At 34.7% G+C, this 18,303-nt stretch overlaps 1 protein-coding gene across 1 annotated transcript; it reads left to right on the forward strand.

Annotated features, from left to right (window-relative positions):
• Nucleotides 1–4,529: 4,529 nt before the first annotated feature.
• On the forward strand, nt 4,530–14,862 carry LOC129269289 (actin, cytoplasmic A3a-like). The gene is made up of 6 exons (XM_054906774.2): nt 4,530–4,755; nt 6,715–6,954; nt 7,626–7,872; nt 9,503–9,694; nt 10,223–11,989; nt 14,670–14,862. Exons 1-5 carry the CDS (start codon nt 4,630–4,632, stop codon nt 10,546–10,548), a joined length of 1,131 nt encoding a protein of 376 aa, XP_054762749.1. The 5' UTR covers nt 4,530–4,629; the 3' UTR covers nt 10,549–11,989; nt 14,670–14,862.
• The last annotated feature ends 3,441 nt before the right edge of the window (nt 14,863–18,303 follow it).

Consider the following 18,303-nt stretch of genomic DNA (forward strand, 5'->3'; position numbering starts at 1 on the left):
TTGGATATACCAATATTATGACGTCATTATTTCACAAAACTGGATATCTCGGCGCACCGGTTTGCGCACTCTCTCTCCCGGGCGCGCAAGTCCAGCGCGATGCGTCAGCGCAGACACTAATCTGCGTTCCGCTAGCTGAGCGCGGTGGCTCCATATAGGATAGGTGGCTCAGAGAAAAGTAGGTAATTCAACGCAAGTAACAGGACTTTGCATGCATGCTCAGCGCATAGATTATGGTTATAAATTATTAAAAGTAGGATATAAAACAAATATATCAGGCGTTTCATTCGAAAGCATAGTGGGAATTATTAATCCTCGGTTGGACTGGCAAAACTACTATATTTCCCTCGGGGCTTCGCCCCTCGGGGAAAAATAGTAATTGCCAGACCAACCTCGGATAAATAATTCCACTATACTTTCTCAATGCCTGATATATTTGTTTAATATAAAGCATCTTCATCATTCTTTTTCATAATAGCAAAACACATTATTGGTGTTTAATATACATTTTGCACTAAGTCAATAAAGGTTACAAGTTCTTCCAAAATTATTTAAATAATAATATTCGTCATCACATGGCATTTTTAAAACGGGTATCATGACATTTTGAAATCTTCATATATCTCAAACATATGAGAAGACCTTTTAATTTTCATACAGGAACCATACATATACACACACACATTAACAACAAGGGCTTAGGCTGGTTTGAGCATGGGGAGGTGGAGCAAAAATAGGGGGTCCCGGTGCACATCTAGGGGAGGTGGAACTGAACTTTGGAAAATCAGATGTTGAAAGCAGAAGAAGGAGTAAAAATTTCGTTGTCAGTGTCGGAACTATTCTGCCTCAGCGGGAGGGTGCATGTGCACCCAGTGCCCCCCCCCCCGCCTTCGCCCTTGCACACTTCATTTCCTATACACTTAAATTCCGAGGATTTAAAATAAATCCAGATCGGCTGTGAATAGTGACCAGCCGTATATTAGATTTAGATTTAAAAGTAGTTGATTTGAATATAAATCTAATTGATTTTAATTTAAATCTTTTGAGATTTAAAAGTTAATCCTTAAGACTTGAATTCAATTCAAAATTCGGCTGGTCACTTTTCACAGCCGATCTGGATTGGGATTATTCTTTCTAAATGTAGAAGATATTTATTTCTAGCTTCTGCAAATTTATCTTACTTTAGATTCTTATATCGATTTTCTTCCTCCTACAGAGAAAAAGCGATATACTCAAGAAAGTGGATATAGGCCTATATTCATAAAAATGATAACCATCCATTAGATTAATAATGTTTAACCAAAGAGTATCCTTTCCCATTTGTACATCAGTCGATCTTGTGTGGAGGGACGCAGTAATCATTTTACATCATTATATATATATATTATAAAGGAAAATTGCAAGCACTTTTTGTAATCATGAACAGGATGCCTATATTATTTTATGCAAATACACAATATTTACCAATCTGACCTGAAAAGGTGACATTTTAAGAACTCAAACCGGAGTTAAAAGATAAATCGAAAAAAAAATATTTCGGCTACAACGAAGACAATGTAAGTTTTATGCATATTCACCGCTTGACAACTAAATATTTTGCTTCATCATAATATTGGCAATATTGAATGAGTACGTGACGTCACACTGAGTCAAGACTCAAGAGGGTTGTGATTACATAGGTTTGTACGTACAAAAGAGAGATTAAGAAAAAAAAATAGCACGCGTTTCGCGCTCACATTATTTTTTGTTATAACACCGTGTTGATAATATAAAAAAAAAGTGTATGAAATGTTCAGGATTTGGGTCTAATTCTTATAGAAAAATTAAGCTCACGCACGCAATAGTGTCATATTTTTATCCTCTTCGTAATTTCCTACATGCACCAAGTGTTAGAAGGATTGCCAACTCTTTATTAAACCTGATTATTATGCTCATTCGCTTCGCTTTTATTCCCCCGTCTACTCCATGCATGCAAAACGTATAGCACCGAAGCATTTTAGATCGAGACCATAGAGATGTATCTCTATGATCGAGACCCATTGGAAGCTAGAGTTGGGGATTCTTAGGGAAAAGAAGTATGCCGCCCTCTGTGTTAATATACACTACAGGTTTGGAATGACATTTCGCGCTGTTGAAGAGAACTGAATCAGCATGATCAGTGCAGTGGGTCAGCCATGAAGGAGCTGGATCATGTCAGATGGAGCAAAAGGGTTTTTTTTAATTACGCGAGCGAAGTGAGAGAGCAAATTTGTTGACCTTTTTATTACAAAAGTCTACACATAGATTTTGACACAATGCTAAGACAATAACAATAAACATGTCCCTTTCCCTTTTTTCCCTATTTTTTTCTTGGTAGTTATACCTTTTTCTGGGAGGTGGGCGAGATGGCTCCGTAAGTCCACATCTTTTCGCCAGTGGATCAGTGTGGGATTAAGAAAAATATAAGGAACATAGTTACATGGGAATGCCTGTCATACATATTTTATACAGCCCCGTGAATTTGATTTGATCAAGGAGGTTATTATTTTGTTTGAACAATGCAAATAATTTATAATCTGTAAACAATTCTGATAAAGTTTGATTATATACTGAGAGTATCATTATCAGAAGAAAAACACATTCAAGCTATGTCAAGGTTTGTCCAATATTGGTCCTCCGTCATTAATCCCAATATTTAGAATTAAAAATTTTGTTTCAATAAAATTCTTTTTTGTAAATAATTTTATTCATTATTCACTGACACAGAACGAAAATAATTACCCTGGTTTGTTTTTCTTTCAATACTATAGGGGGGGGGGGTGCTATTTAGTACGGAAGTCTTGTTCGACATTCACTGCATTTGAGATTATAGATTTCATTTTGTCACTTTACCTGCATGTCCTTGACATTCATGTAAAGTCGTTGGGTCCAAATTGTATCAGTATAAATTAAGCATTATGTTTAAGTTATTAGGCCCTTATTTGTATGATTTCTTAATTTAATTTAAATTTACGGATTGAAGCGAGTTAAAATTATTGAATACACTATGAAGAATTTTGGCTTAATTCGCAAGTGTTGGGAGAGTTATTGCCTTTTTCACCGTATAGAAAGTCAAGCCTAAAATACAAACGAGTATATATATGTTTTTCTTTTTACAGCGCATGTTCGTTTTCTTATTTTCTTTCTTTCTTCCTTTATTTCTTCCTTATTTGTTTGTTTGTTTCTATCTTTTAATCTATCCCTTTTCCCATTTTGATATATTCATATTTCCGGTATATAATTTGCATGCACCATCATGCACTTATTGTTAAAATAAATTTAGTTTTCTTTCGGGAGGCGGAGGTATATAAAGCTTGTCATCCAGCTTACAATGATTAGCCCTGCTTCAGCAGCTAACTCGTTTTATAATGTTAGTGTTAATGTTTAAATGGGCCGTACTTTGCTTTATATGTGTTTTTTGTACTAATTTCTGTCAAATTATTGTAATTTTGTTTTGTATATTGAGAAATTTCAAACTTAGTCCTATTGTAAAAGGAGAAGAAAAGGAAATTAAAAACAAGTGCCCTGCATTTCATCTCATTCTGACTCCTGGCACAGTGATAGTTAGACAGTTTTTTTTAATAATTTGCACTTGTCAAAATGATTTATATATTTTTTTCATTATGAAAATTATTGCCCTTAAATGAATGTGTGAAAATATACTGGAATAATAAATTAGAAAAAAATTATCATTATTGAGTTTCTCAATTTTTAAAAATATTTCATTTAGGCCCTATTTCATTTTTTAAGACGAGATAATAGGTCTATAACTTAGTCATATGTACTAGAATTTTGAAAAGAGTGTTTGGAAGTTTGAGTGAAAAATCACATTTAGAATTTTGATGCTTTTTTTTTCTTGAAATGGTTTGATGTGTTTACAGAACCCCTCCCCTTGCCTCGGCTCATCATGCGTCAAAATAACCTCGTTTATTCTGTAATAGTGGGCGGGTCATTTGGTGACCGGTCTGTGAGGATTGATGGCATGCAAATAATTTTCAACCAATAAGAGAGCGACTCGAAAAGTGTCTTCTGAGCTGAGCGAGCGCGCGAAAGAAAACATGAATATTCATAAAACTTTGGACCAATAAAAAGGACTTGTTTCTCGGCAGCTTTATGATCTTATGACAATACATGCCCTTATTTGGTCATGTTTTGTTTGTGCATAGCGGTTTGATAGCGCATAATTATGTGCCGGAGCACCACCCACAGTCCACTCAATATTTTCATAGGGATGTATTCTGAATTAATATGACAGAGAAAAGGTAAAGACCTACAAATAAAAAAATATAACCTTGCTGATGTAAAAATACACAGTTTAAAATGTTGACAGAATTTTCAATATATCACACAATTGTTGATAAAATATCAATATTGGGACACTATAGTTTGTGTAGAACCCCGAGAACCCCCGAGATGTTAATGATAATGACCTAAATGTGCGCTAAAGTGTTGCGCATGTATCGCGCAGTTTGAAATTAATGGAATAAATTGCACGTGTCCAAAACTTCACTGTTCCCGGTACGGTACCGTCATCGAGCAAGTTTAATTAGAACTTCCAACTGATCTCAAACTTGTTCTAAGTTTCAGAAAAAACAAAAAAAAATCATCATCATGTATGACGAAGAAGTTGCTGCCCTTGTTGTTGATAATGGCTCTGGGATGTGTAAAGCTGGATTTGCAGGAGATGATGCACCGAGAGCTGTATTTCCTTCCATCGTTGGGAAACCACGTCACCAGGTAAAAACGTCATACCGTATACCCAGTTGTTGGGTGTCCGGACAGTCGATTTTAAACAGCCAATTGAAAAAGTTCACAATTCAAATCTCCTAAATGTTTTAGCACAAAATGTTAGACAATATTATAGAGAACAAATATTGATGACGATTAGCACTAATAAATGCACAGTTTTTGTTTAATCCAAAGACAAAAAAGAAGGCTTCATTTTTGTTACGTGTCCGGACACCCAACCCCCCCCCCCCCCATCCTACCGGTACGGTACCAACTACCTAGACCAAAAGCTTCAGTCTCTGTATTTTGGTTGTTCCGCTGAACTGCGTTGGCTCACTCACCAATACATAGGATTATAGTAAAATGTCAGAAATTGTTGAATAAATCCCCAGAAACGACGGTTATTCCTACCAACTACCATATGGGTAGGCCTAGAGGCTAGAGTCTACATATAGAATTAGAAGTAAGGACTGTTAACTTTGCCATTATGGCAAACTAGTGAACTACCATGGAAACCTTGATTATGATTGGCTGCTGAGCCTGTTAGTGTAACTCACTGTCAGTGTTATACCCAGTTGTTGTGTGTCCGGACGATCAATTTTAGAAAGTCATTTGGAAAAATTTACAAGCGAAGTTTCATCAATTTTTAATACAAAATGTTAGGAAATATTATTTATAGAGAACAAAATAGAAGATGATTGCAACTATTGAATTCGTATTTTTTGTGTAATCCAAAGACAAAACAGAAGGCTTCAAAAATATAAAGTGTCCGGACACCCGACCCCCCATCCTACTACTACTAGTTGCCATTATGGCAAAGATACAACAATCGCAAGTCCTTATAAAAATTAAAATATCAAAAGTAAACTTAACGGGTCGTTAGGTCTAACGACAACGTTAATGTTAGATTGATCTAACGTTAGGCCTAACAGTAACATTAGGCTAGGGCGCCTAAGTTAGATCTAACTTAATCATCTACTAGATCTAAGGCTAAGTAACATTAATGTAACGTTAGGCCTAGATCTGACGTTACTCATTAGATCTAACAATTAGAATCTATTAGGACTACTTAAAACAATTAGATCATCTAGTCTAACGTTAGATCTCAACTCGTTAATGTTAAAAGTTAGAATTAATGTTAACGTTAGATTCTTTCTAGATCTAACGTTAACTCGCATATCAAGATCTATTCTAGATCTAACTCTGTTAATGTTAGATCTAGAATCTGATTTGCAATAAAAAAACAAAACAGAATCTAAATCTAGAATCTAGATCTATTTTATTAAAAATCCACTGAAACTTTCCGAAATAAAGAACAGTGACTTTCAATATTGTGTCATTATGCAACTTTTGAATTTTGACCTTGCCCTACATTTCAAGGCACTGCATCTCCATGTGAACCATAATCATATCATGTAGGGTACAATTTTAAAGAGAATCAAATGATCTAAATCATTGGTATCAATCACACATCAACATTCACTAAAATTAAAAAACGAGGAGGGATTATCGATTTGTTAGATCTGACAACTTATCAGACAAACATGTTGATGAAATGCTCCCCTGACCCCCATCCTCTGATATCACAGAATTTATTTTAATATGCCTGCATTCTTTTCAAATAGGTTATGAAATTTAGATTTAGATATAGGCCTAATTGCAAAATTATGTAAAATTTTCATGGTGAAAAATAATGAATATTAATATATTTAAAGTGTAAGAGTCTAGATCTAGATTAGATTTCTAGATCTAGATCTAATTATGGTATGAAACATTGCTTGATCTAGAGATTCTACATATTTTTTTTTTTTGGGGGGAGGGGTTTAAAAACTGGTTGAAATAGGAATTTTAGGACTTGAATGTCTTTCTTGAATGGCCATCTAGCCATACATTCTAACCCTAAATTTGGTATACAACTCTTAGTAATATGACAAATGTATTTGTTTTTGTTTTATTTTCATTTTACAGGGAGTAATGGTTGGTATGGGTCAGAAGGATAGTTATGTTGGTGATGAGGCCCAGAGCAAGAGAGGTATTCTCACCCTGAAGTACCCCATCGAGCATGGTATCATTACCAACTGGGATGATATGGAGAAGATCTGGCATCATACCTTCTACAATGAACTTCGTGTTGCCCCAGAAGAACACCCTGTCCTCTTGACAGAAGCACCCCTCAACCCCAAGGCAAATAGAGAGAAAATGACACAGGTAGGTAATGGATTGGAAAGACGGTGTCAATGAATATTTAGAAGGTGTGAAAACAATTTTAGGCTTCCCAAATATATGATTCTTGAAACAGAAAGTATTAGCTTGCTGTAAAAATGATCTATCAATCAATCAATCAGAAATATGTAATGGAAATTGCTATTTATTACATATAGGTAAATTGCAAGTTTGCATCACTACTTTATGATAAACAAATAGAACGATAATATGTATTACGGAAATCTTATCAATTTGTACTGTGTGATTAGAAAATCCAAAATATTCATTGAGAATGAGCAGACATCAAGAAGAAAATGTTTATATAGATCTACAAAGATTTATTCATTATTTTTGGTGCAATAAGTACATGTATCTACTTGAATTGTTCTTTTTGTTGTATATTTATGAAAATATTTATGAATTCTTAATTATCAAGTTACACATACTCTCTGTTATGTGTGTACTATTTGCACTTTGTTGATGGGAGTTGGTGTATTAATTTTCCAATTACTCTTAGGACATCCTTTTTAACATGTAATGTGATTCCTTTTTAAACTACATTTTTATAAAAACATGGAAGAAAAAAAAATGCATTTGAGTGATATTTAACAAACCACAAATGTGAAAATAAAAAGTAAAGTTTATTTTCTCTGCGTGTATTTCACCCTACCCAGCTCATGTTCGAAACCTTCAATGTTCCAGCCATGTACGTTGGCATCCAGGCAGTGCTATCCCTCTACGCCTCCGGTCGTACTACAGGCATTGTACTGGACTCGGGGGATGGTGTCTCCCATACCGTACCCATCTATGAGGGTTATGCCTTACCCCATGCCATCCTTCGCTTGGACCTTGCTGGTAGAGATCTCACTGACTATCTAATGAAGATCTTAACTGAGAGGGGCTATTCATTCTCTACTAGTGGTGGGTAAACCTACTTATTAGTCTTGTGTCCTGTCCCATAATGAGATATTACAAGAAGTATTTACTATCAATCGTACACCAAGTGATTTGCCAAATATTGACAATTATCATTGATTATACATCTAACCCATTGGAGACTAAATGATTTTGAAAAACACTAATTTTCCATAGATTCCAACCCACATAATCATGCATGCTCAGTCTAATGGGGCCCAGAACCTATTGAAATTTCTGGCATCCTAGCTCATCAAAATTATTTGATTTCACTTAGAAAACAAAATTGAAATTGTTCCCGAAAGGAAAACATCGATAACTTCAAGAAATAAAACAGACATTTTGTAATAAAAGGAAATGTATGACACCTTATCTTTCATATGATTCATTGGGTGAATAAGATGACAAATTGATAGAATAATAATTAAAAGCTGAAATTCATTTGATACTTTTGAAAAATTGGTTCACTTTTGGTTTATTCATAAAAGTTGTCAGCCTCTTGTTGCAGAAAGAATTTTTATCAAATGCAATGTACTCTAGAAAATGAAATGAAACTTTTTTTTCAACCAACCAGTAGCCTATATTTGGGATTCCCACTTGAGATTTTGTTTTTAGATGAATTTAAACTGAACTCTTTCTAAAATGGGCTCAAGAATAGTACAATATCTCTTGTAATGTTGCACTGAAGCTCTATCTAATGAAGATATTAACTTACTACATGAATAAATGTGTGCTTCATGTGACATGTGCACGGTGTGGGTTATATCCTTTACAGATATACTACACACTTAACATTTAGAGATCAATCGGCCAAGATTTTGTAGGAATGTGAACAATATACTACAAATTTTTGAGCTCCAATCATCTATCGGTCAAAATTTGTCAGAATTTAGTATGTGACTATGTCTGAATTCTGCCTGTATATATAGTAACTTGTTGATTCACAGAAAAATACACTTTTGTCTATTTATACCATGTGATAGTCTCCGTGTAATATCTACTTAAGATGTGAATACATTCATGGCTAATTAAAAGTTGTTGTTTTTTTGGAAATCCAATGGAAATTTGGCCATACTCTATTCTCTGTTAACAAAGCATAATAATAATATTATTATTAAGAAAGCATGAGATGTATTCTTCTAGTCCTAGATCAGACATTTCCTTTAGTGAATTCTCTCAAAGGGAGATTGATGTAGTCATTGGCGGCGGAGCAGAGGATTATCTTTTGTGTTTGGGGGGGACGCAACAATACGCGTCCCCCCCCAAACACAAAAGATAATCCTCTGCTCCGCCGCCAATGGATGTAGTTAGTCTTGTGCTCTTGCCTTGTTGACTGATATTTTTCTAAAATTCTCTGTGAAAGAAATCAATACATTTTTAAATGTGTAACCTGTAAGTGTAATTGACTTTCCTAAGTTTCTATAAATTAAGTTATTTATTATTAATTGCAACTCTCAAGATATTTTGTTGGTATTTTATATCATTCTAAGATCATCTTATATGCTAACTATTGCCAGGTTATATAGAAATCTGCATTAAAGAATGTTTTTTTTTTAAACATGGAAAAATATAGGCTTCAAGAATCAAAGGTATTTAATCAAATTATATGTAATGTTTTTTCTTCTTTGTTCAATAGCCGAGCGAGAGATTGTGCGTGACATCAAGGAGAAGCTATGCTACGTGGCCCTAGACTTTGAGCAAGAGATGGTGACTGCTGCTACATCGGCTGCCCTAGAGAAGAGCTATGAACTACCAGACGGTCAGATCATCACAATCGGTAACGAAAGATTCCGCTGCCCAGAGGTTCTGTTCCAACCTGCATTTGTTGGTAAGGATCATCATGATACATACTAAAGTTATTAAACAGCTTCTGTTTCAAAGAAAGATTAACTACTTGCCCGGGGAAGGGGGGGGGGGGTGATCATTCCACATCGTTCTATTTATCACACGTCTGTCAAAGTGACATTCAGAAACGTGTCCAGACAGTGTCCTAGACTCTTATTTTGCATGCTGGGAAAGCAAACATATTAAAAAAAATGTAAAGTGAAATGTAAACTTAAGTAATGTTTGTAAGTATATAAGGTACATGGTAATAATAAATTGGTACTTATATAGCGCATAATCAATTAAAATTGCTTTATGAGCTTTATACAAATTGATCTCCAATATTACAATTACACTACAACAAAAATATGTTTTCAAATGTCTTTGGTACAGGCTTAATTCTCAATTTGTTGATATTTTTAACTGTAGATCCATTTTGGTTGTCAACTTGCCATTATGTAGAGATGAGTCTAGCAAGAATAAGCGTGTTTGTATTTTTTATTCATTTTCTGTTATTATTTCTCTCTGATAGGTATGGAGTCCAGTGGCCTTCATGAGACCACCTACAACAGCATCATGAAGTGTGACGTGGACATTCGCCGTGACCTCTACGCCAACACCGTCCTGTCCGGGGGTACCACCATGTACCCCGGAATCGCTGACCGTATGCAGAAGGAGATCACTGCCCTTGCGCCCAGCACCATGAAGATCAAGATCATCGCTCCTCCAGAGAGGAAGTATTCTGTCTGGATCGGTGGGTCCATCCTTGCCTCCCTCTCAACATTTCAGCAGATGTGGATTAGCAAACAGGAATACGATGAAGCAGGGCCTTCCATTGTCCATCGCAAGTGCTTTTAACTTAGTATGGACGGTTTTGCAATTGTTATGTTCTTGATGCCAATACTACTGTATACTCATTTTACTTGCTATTGGATGAATTTGCGATTTTGCACTTGACTTTTGTCAGCGTTAGGGTCAAGTTTAATTGATCTGACTTTATAGTAGATGTTCGATTTTACTATCAATCAATTACATTCCTGAAAACAGATACCGGTACTGCTAAATTTGATATTTTAAAAACATGCATAAATCATTGTATTGGCAGTTGGAGCTAATAGGGGATTGTAATGCTGAATGATGATGATGATGATGATGACAGCGACAAAGATGATGATGACAGTGATAGTGGCAATGGCTACCATGATGGAGATGGTGTTGTGAAAACTATTTCCACCATAGCATTGGCTATAGTTCAATCGACCATGTTGACCATTTAAAATGTTTCTGTTATCCCTGAAAAAGTTCAGGAAATCATTTCATCTTTATTACTTGTACCCCTGTAAATGATTAATGTTAAATCAATTGTTTTCTTTTGTTCAAGTTTCTTAACACTGTAATGTTGAGGCTTGTGATATTTTATACCTTGAAGAGAGCCTTCATAAATGGCCAGAAAATTAAATAGGAAATATAAGATGAAGGAGAAGGGGGAGGAGGAGAAGAAGAAGAAGTTGAAGAAGAAGAAAACTGAAGGTTTAGTGTATGTGGCATTATGTCTTAGCTTTTTATGAGGGACTTCATCAGTTGTCAAGATGATGATGATGATGATGACGATGATTGATGATAATGATGATGATGAAGAATATAGAAGAAAATGATGAAGAAGAAGAAAAACAACAACATGGTTTTCATATTGGAAGAAGAAGAAAATTGAGGTTTTAGTATGTATGTGATATTATTTCTTACCTTTTTGAGGAACTTCATCAATTGTCAAGATGACGATGATGAAGAAGAAGACAAATAAATGTGGTTTTAAATATTCTAAATTGAGGTTGAGGTTGAGGAAGATACTCAAGAAGGAGATGGAGATAATGATGAAGAAGGTTCAGTGTAGAAATCTGCATTCACTATAGCTTAGGGGATATATTCATAAAGTATATAGTATAATTCATTACTGTTATGACTACTATACAATGTACTTTCATTCATCTCTACAACCATGCATACTTTGGTAAAAATGACATGGGTTTTAAATAAAGTGCAGCATATTTTGTACTTCTTAAATTTCTCATAAAAATTTCAAAATTTTTAGATAAGTTTTTGTCGCTATGTTTAAAATTGAAGGTGCTACTTCTCTTAAAAGAGCAAACGAATAGCAATGTTAGTGGATTCATAATCTTAAGTATATAATTCTGAACTGTAACGTAAAATTTTGTGAAATCTAGATGGATTTTGACTGAGTAATAGAGGTTTACACTCAAATGTTGTGATCTCGTGGGGTTTAAAGACGCAAAATTATTAGGTGGTCTGTCAACGACAGATCACCTATTGATTTCGCCAGAATTTTCTTTCTTTATTTATTTATTTTTATTTCTTCCGTACACTTTTTTGTACACGCGTTCATTCGAAATCGACATGGTCAATTTCCTTCAAATTTCTGTCAGTCATCAAGCCCTATGATTTCTAGTAAAATTAACTTTTTCAAGGTCATCACGTCATCGTGACGTCATCCAGGCGCCATTTTGTAAAATCACATTGTCGATCATATCTCCATTATCAATTATAAAAAATGAATCAAATTAACATCACATCAACTTCAGGTCAAAAGTCAACAGGTCATGTCATCAAAGGTCACCTGGAGGTCACGACGCGCGCGTACGCGCTCGTCAAAAATTTAAAATGCTCAAAATCACTTTTTGACTAAAATAAAGTACGTTTCAGGTCATTTTAAGCATTTCAAAAATTTGCGCGCGCACAGGTATGCGCGCGCGTTTCCGCAGATAAAGCCTTCAACGCAACGCAGAAACGCCGTTTTTTTTATATCATTGCATTGATAATATAATTCTGAGCAATTTGATACATTGATCAACCTTCTACGACCATTAATAACGAAATTAACACCCGTTAAAGTTTGCAGCACGTGTGCGCGCGAGCTCTTACTATAGGCCATATATGGGCAAAAACATGCCTATTAAAAATTCACTGTAGCTCTTTAAATAGTCCGTTGACCCCTAATTTTTTTCATATATCGATAGAGTATGAGTTGTAGATTTGATTTCATGTCACCATTGTCCCTCAATTTGATCATGACGTCATCAAAATTGCGCCTAAACTTAAAATTTCATTTTTTCAAAAATGACGTCATCAAATTTATGCAAATTTGATCATAACTCCGTGAATATTGATCATTTTTCGCCCAGATTTCGATATGGTGTAGTTTAGAATGTACTCTTTCTCAACAGTTGGCATGAATTTTCATTTTGAAAAACGCATCATGGTGTAAAATTGCGATGAAAAGAGGCATGTCATTTTTCCTCATTTTACGTGTAATCTCTATGGGACATGACTTTTTCTCAAAACTAGATTCTACATTCCTCTATTTCGTGAGCTATATCTCCATTTTTTCTTGTTAGTTATCCCTGAGCTTTTGGTATGTTGTAGCTGAGATTCTAAGCTTTCGGAAGTGTGCCCTCCTTTTTTCAAAGTCATTAGGTCATCGTGACGTCATCCAGGCGCCATTTTGTAAAAATCAGGTCATTATCATATCTCGATAACGAGTCATCAAAAATCAACTATATATGGTATACATCAACTTCAGGTCAAAGGTCAACTAAAAATTTCATCAAATTCCGCGCGCGCACCTCGACGCGCACGTACGCGCGCATCAAAATTTTAAAATGCTCAAATTCGTTCCAAATAAATTTTCCATACGTTTCAGGCCATTTTAAGCATTTTGCAAAAAAACGCGCGCACGCACATGCGCGCGCGTTTTCGCGCGTAATTGCATCTTCCAACATAGAATCGCCAATTTTTTTATATCAATGCACCGATAATATAATTCTGAACAATTTGATACATTGATCAACCTCCTACGACAAGTAATAACGAAATTATCACCTGTTAAACTTTGCAGCACGTGTGCGCGCGAGCTCTCACTACAGGCCATATATGGCCAAAAAAAGGGGCAATTGAAAATTCACTATACCTCTTTAAATAGTCCGTTGACCCCAATTTTTTTTTCATATAGCGATAGAGTATGACTTGTAGATTTGATTTCATGTCACCATTGTCCCTCAATTTGATCATGACGTCATCAAAATTGCGCCTAAACTGAAAATTTCATTTTTTCAAAAATGACGTCATCAAATTTATGCAAATTTGATCATAACTCCGTGAATATTGATCATTTTTCGCCCAGATTTCGATATGTTGTAGTTTAGAATGTACTCTTTCTCGACAGTTAGCATAAATTTTCATTTTGAAAAACGCATCATGGTGTAAAATTGCGATGAAAAGAGGCATGTCATTTTTCCTCATTTTACGTGTAATCTCAATGGGACATGACTTTTTCTCAAAACTAGATTCTACATTCCTCTATTTCGTGAGCTATATCTCCATTTTTTCTTGTTAGTTATCCCTGAGCTTTTGGTATGATGTAGCTGAGATTCTAAGCTTTCGAAAGTGCCACCATTTTTTTCGATCAGATGCCAGGATCATGCCCGTTTTTCGCTTGCAAAATTGGATATGTAATTCTCAAATTTGCTTCCGTGTAATCTATTTGGGAACGTGTAATCTCTATGGGGAATATCGTGGCTCAATGGATAACGCACTTGACTTGAGTTCTCGAGGGCGCAGGTTCGAGTCCTGGGGGTGAACAAGATGATTTTTTTTTCATTTTTTTTTTCTTTTTACCACCTCGTACATGATCCTTTATGATAATTTAAAGGTATGAAAGTTAAAATTTAGCAAGATTAAACAGATTATAATTACTTTTTTCATATCACATGTATTTTCATATATCAAAGAGACCCTTTTCACAGTTCTTTATCATCTCCCGTCTTTTACAAGTATTCCATCCATAATGAACATTCCGTTGTCGTCATGAAGATCATATTGATCTGCATAAACATGGTATTAGTGATCATGATGGCGAGAATAAGGACAGACCACCTAATTCGTCCGCATGACGAATTAAAATCTAGTTTTTATTATTTTCTCAAGACCTTGCAAATGGGTGAACCTCAAAGCTCAAAAAAAAAATCAAGCACATATGAACCAATGTTAATTTTTGCATATTTGTAAAAATCAGGTGCTAAAGTAACTCTGTGCAAAATTTGGTGAAAATGACATGGATTTCATTTTAACTGGCTGAGAAACACAGGTGTGTGACTGTTGCAGTGGTATCTGTTGAAAAATGATAACTTGACAATTCTGACAACTTTTTTAAAATGGTTCCGAGATTTAAAACTAGGAAAAAATTAAGTCAAGTAATTTTGCAGATATTTGAAATGATATACATTTATTTTGTTTGGCTATGCCTGAATGGTAAACAATTCAGAGATATAGATCTTGAATGAGCCCAGATACTATACCAGGGGCCGTGGAACTTAGCCTCCACGTCTTTTTTTTTAAATAGACGTGTACAAATTACCATCTGATCGTGAATTTTTGCATAGTGAAGCTTATACCAAAAGTTTCAGTCTATTTTGTCAATTGCATCTCTGGAATATGACTTGCTTCTCTACATAATGTTTAGGAGGAGAAAGAAAGAAAAAAAACAAAAATTAAAATGTTTATAAGCTCCAAGCAGACAGATTTTTACTGTCTATAGGTCCTCTTTTTTCAAAACCGTTACAGTTTGCTATGGTTTATTTGTCTATATCATCAGGAATGTACTTCTAGATACTCATAGACATGTATTCTGACTTGGTGAGTGAATTAATATCTTTGGTTAAAAAAATTGTTGTGCATTTCATCATGCTTGTATAGTAGTTTATGACAGTAGTAATCCGATATTGTTGATTTGATTGTTTTCATATTTTTTGTTTATCCCTTCATTTTTGTTTTACCTTATATTTGAAATATATTTGGGATCTTTTCATTTTTGTCAGTGCATCATCAGTTATTCTTTTTATAGACAACAGCACCAAAATAGTGAAAGTATGTAATACAATTAATTCTTTGGGAAATAAAATTGAATTTTAGAAATTGCCAGATACTCAGATTCACATTCTTTTTTATTAAGTCAGTTTTGAAGAAGAATCAAAATCCCTCAAAGCTCGCATTCACCGGCATATTCAACAATATATTTATATTCATGAAAATCAAATAAAGGCAAGTTATACCCCCGCCCCCTACAAAAGGAAAAAAAAAGAGAAATAATACAAGCAGATAAATTTTAAGAAAATCACCAGATATTTATTTATCGCCTTTCCAATGTACGAAAAGATATAACTTTAAAGATAAATAACAGAACTAGAACGGTGCCTTAATAGTCCAATTATTGCTTCAGTCATTTAAAATGATGTTCAAATACATTATAGATGAAAGTAAAGTTCACTCATGAATAAATAAATGAAACTTCCGAAGAAAATGAAAAGGGAATATACAAGGTTGTATCAAGCTGGTTAGAAGTAAGATGAGGATAGAAAAATAGGCTCGGTGTAAAAATGGCAGAGGTAAAAATGGCAGAGGTAAAAATGGCAAAGGTAAAAATGGCAAAGGTAAAAATGGCAAAGGTAAAAATGGCAAAGGTAAAAATGGCAGAGGTAAAAATGGCAAAGGTAAAAATGGCAGAGGTAAAAATGGCAAAGGTAAAAATGGCAAAGGTAAAAATGGCAGAGGTAAAAATGGCACAGGTAATAATGGCAAAGGTAAAAATGATAGAGGTATAAATGGTCAGTTTTAAACCCCCATGCCAAAAAACCCAAAGCCCCTCCATGTACAGTAGATTAAATATGAAAGGTTCTGAGAAGAAATTTGGAATTATAATGTTTGACTAATGGAAAGGGTAACATTTCCAAGTGATGCTGTAGATCTTCTGCACCAAATTGATAACACTTGAGCTTGCATTTCTTATTTTTTCCTGGACTTGCATGCACGGTCTTCTCATGTCAAATCGCTCTTCTAATATTCAAATTTGAAGCACACTTTGGATCCCAAGTATTATACTTCATTCATTACAGGGGAAATTCACACTGACATAAAGATTATTGTAGAAATAGCAGAAAATAATTAAAATGATACTGGTGGGGGTTTTAGGGAATAATAATATAATAATAATAATACAGGCATATTTACCCAGGGAAGCCGCTTCAGTTCCGAAAACTGTTCTCCCAGCGGGCCCTGCTATTATCCATCAAGGATTTAAAAAGCTGTTAGAATTTTACATTTTAACGGTGACTTTATTTGCGAGCAGTTTTTCCCGCATATGGTGTAATAAAAAATATCAATGAAATGTCAATTTCTAAAAAAAAAAATGAAAATGGCTTTTATTGTAACATACAAATCATTTCACATCCGCACCTGAAATATTTTTTTTTTTTAGCAATCATGAACTGATTAAAATATTGAAAAGTATACATTTTGGTGCATTAAATACGGGGCAGCTGCTAGTATATGACGTCACAGATCATAAAAACTCAGACTTCTAATAACTATCTTAATCTTTGATGGGCTTGCCGCAAACTTTCACCAATATATTTTTCTGCTAATTTTACAGTAAACCATTTGTCAGGGTGAATTTCCCCTTCAAAACAGGTCGATAGAATGGTACCTAAGAAACACCTAAAAATTCAAATCCCTGATTCGCTACACATTTCAAAATTAATGCAGTAACCGTTACCATAGAAACTAGGTTAGGAACCTGACATCTACTTGGACTAGGTGCAATGAGGTATTGCTCTGAAAAACTGAACACTAGTTGCTATTATTATATCATTTACATTAAACTATATATACGTATCATATCAATATCTATTCGGATCCATTATGATGTTGAAATATGAAAAATTGCTTTTATTGCAGAACGTTTTGTTATTTTTCTGTTATCCAAGTTATGCCAGTGGTTCAAAGAAATCCCGAACTTGTCTATTTCAGTGTGTTAATGGTAGAGCACATTGGTCTTTACATTAAAATTTGTTGGTTATGTATGGGATGAAGTGCTGTTCTACTATACAAACTGGCCAAGATAAATACTTTCATCAATCACTAATTGAAATTATTTTGGCATGAAATAGTTTGATCATATCAACGATGAAGTATAGACCTAAAATGATGACAGAAAAATTCATATAATATCTAATCAGTTCATAATACTCCTTTCGTCGAGAGGAGTCCATTCAAGTTCAATAACTATGACTGATACTAACCGAAAAGGTTCTGTTTTTTTCCTTGTTGATGTAGCATATCATGATATTTACCTCTGCCATTTTTACCTCTGCCATATTTACCTCTGCCATTATTACCTCTGCCATTTTTACCTCTGCAATTTTTACCTCTGCCATTTTTACCTCTGCCATTTTTACCTCTACCATTTTTACCTCTGCCATTTTTACCTCTGCCATTATTACCTCTGCCATTTTTACCTATGCCATTTTTACCTCTGCCATTTTTACCCGGCAAAAAAAAAAATTAAAAAGGGTTTTAATAGGGGTGCCTTGTGAAATGACTTATAGACTATTGGGCCTACATATACCACGGGCGTAAATTCCGGGGGGGGGATACATCCCCCCACTTTTCGGAGAGGGGGTGGCATGTACAAACCCCCCCCCCCCTCTTTTCAAGACAGAAACGATGTTTTCTTATTAAATGATTAATACTACTGTTCATGTGTGA

This window comes from Lytechinus pictus, chromosome 10 (assembly GCF_037042905.1).
Source record: "Lytechinus pictus isolate F3 Inbred chromosome 10, Lp3.0, whole genome shotgun sequence".
NCBI classification, from domain to species: Eukaryota; Metazoa; Echinodermata; class Echinoidea; order Temnopleuroida; family Toxopneustidae; genus Lytechinus; species Lytechinus pictus.

Coding starts and splice junctions, on each gene's coding strand:
- LOC129269289 (XM_054906774.2), top strand. CDS start 4,630: ATGTATGACGAAGAAGTTGCTGCCCTTGTTGTTGATAATGGCTCTGGG. Junction 4,756..6,714: donor TTGGGAAACCACGTCACCAG/GTAAAAACGTCA, acceptor TTCATTTTACAG/GGAGTAATGGTTGGTATGGG. Junction 6,955..7,625: donor ATAGAGAGAAAATGACACAG/GTAGGTAATGGA, acceptor CACCCTACCCAG/CTCATGTTCGAAACCTTCAA.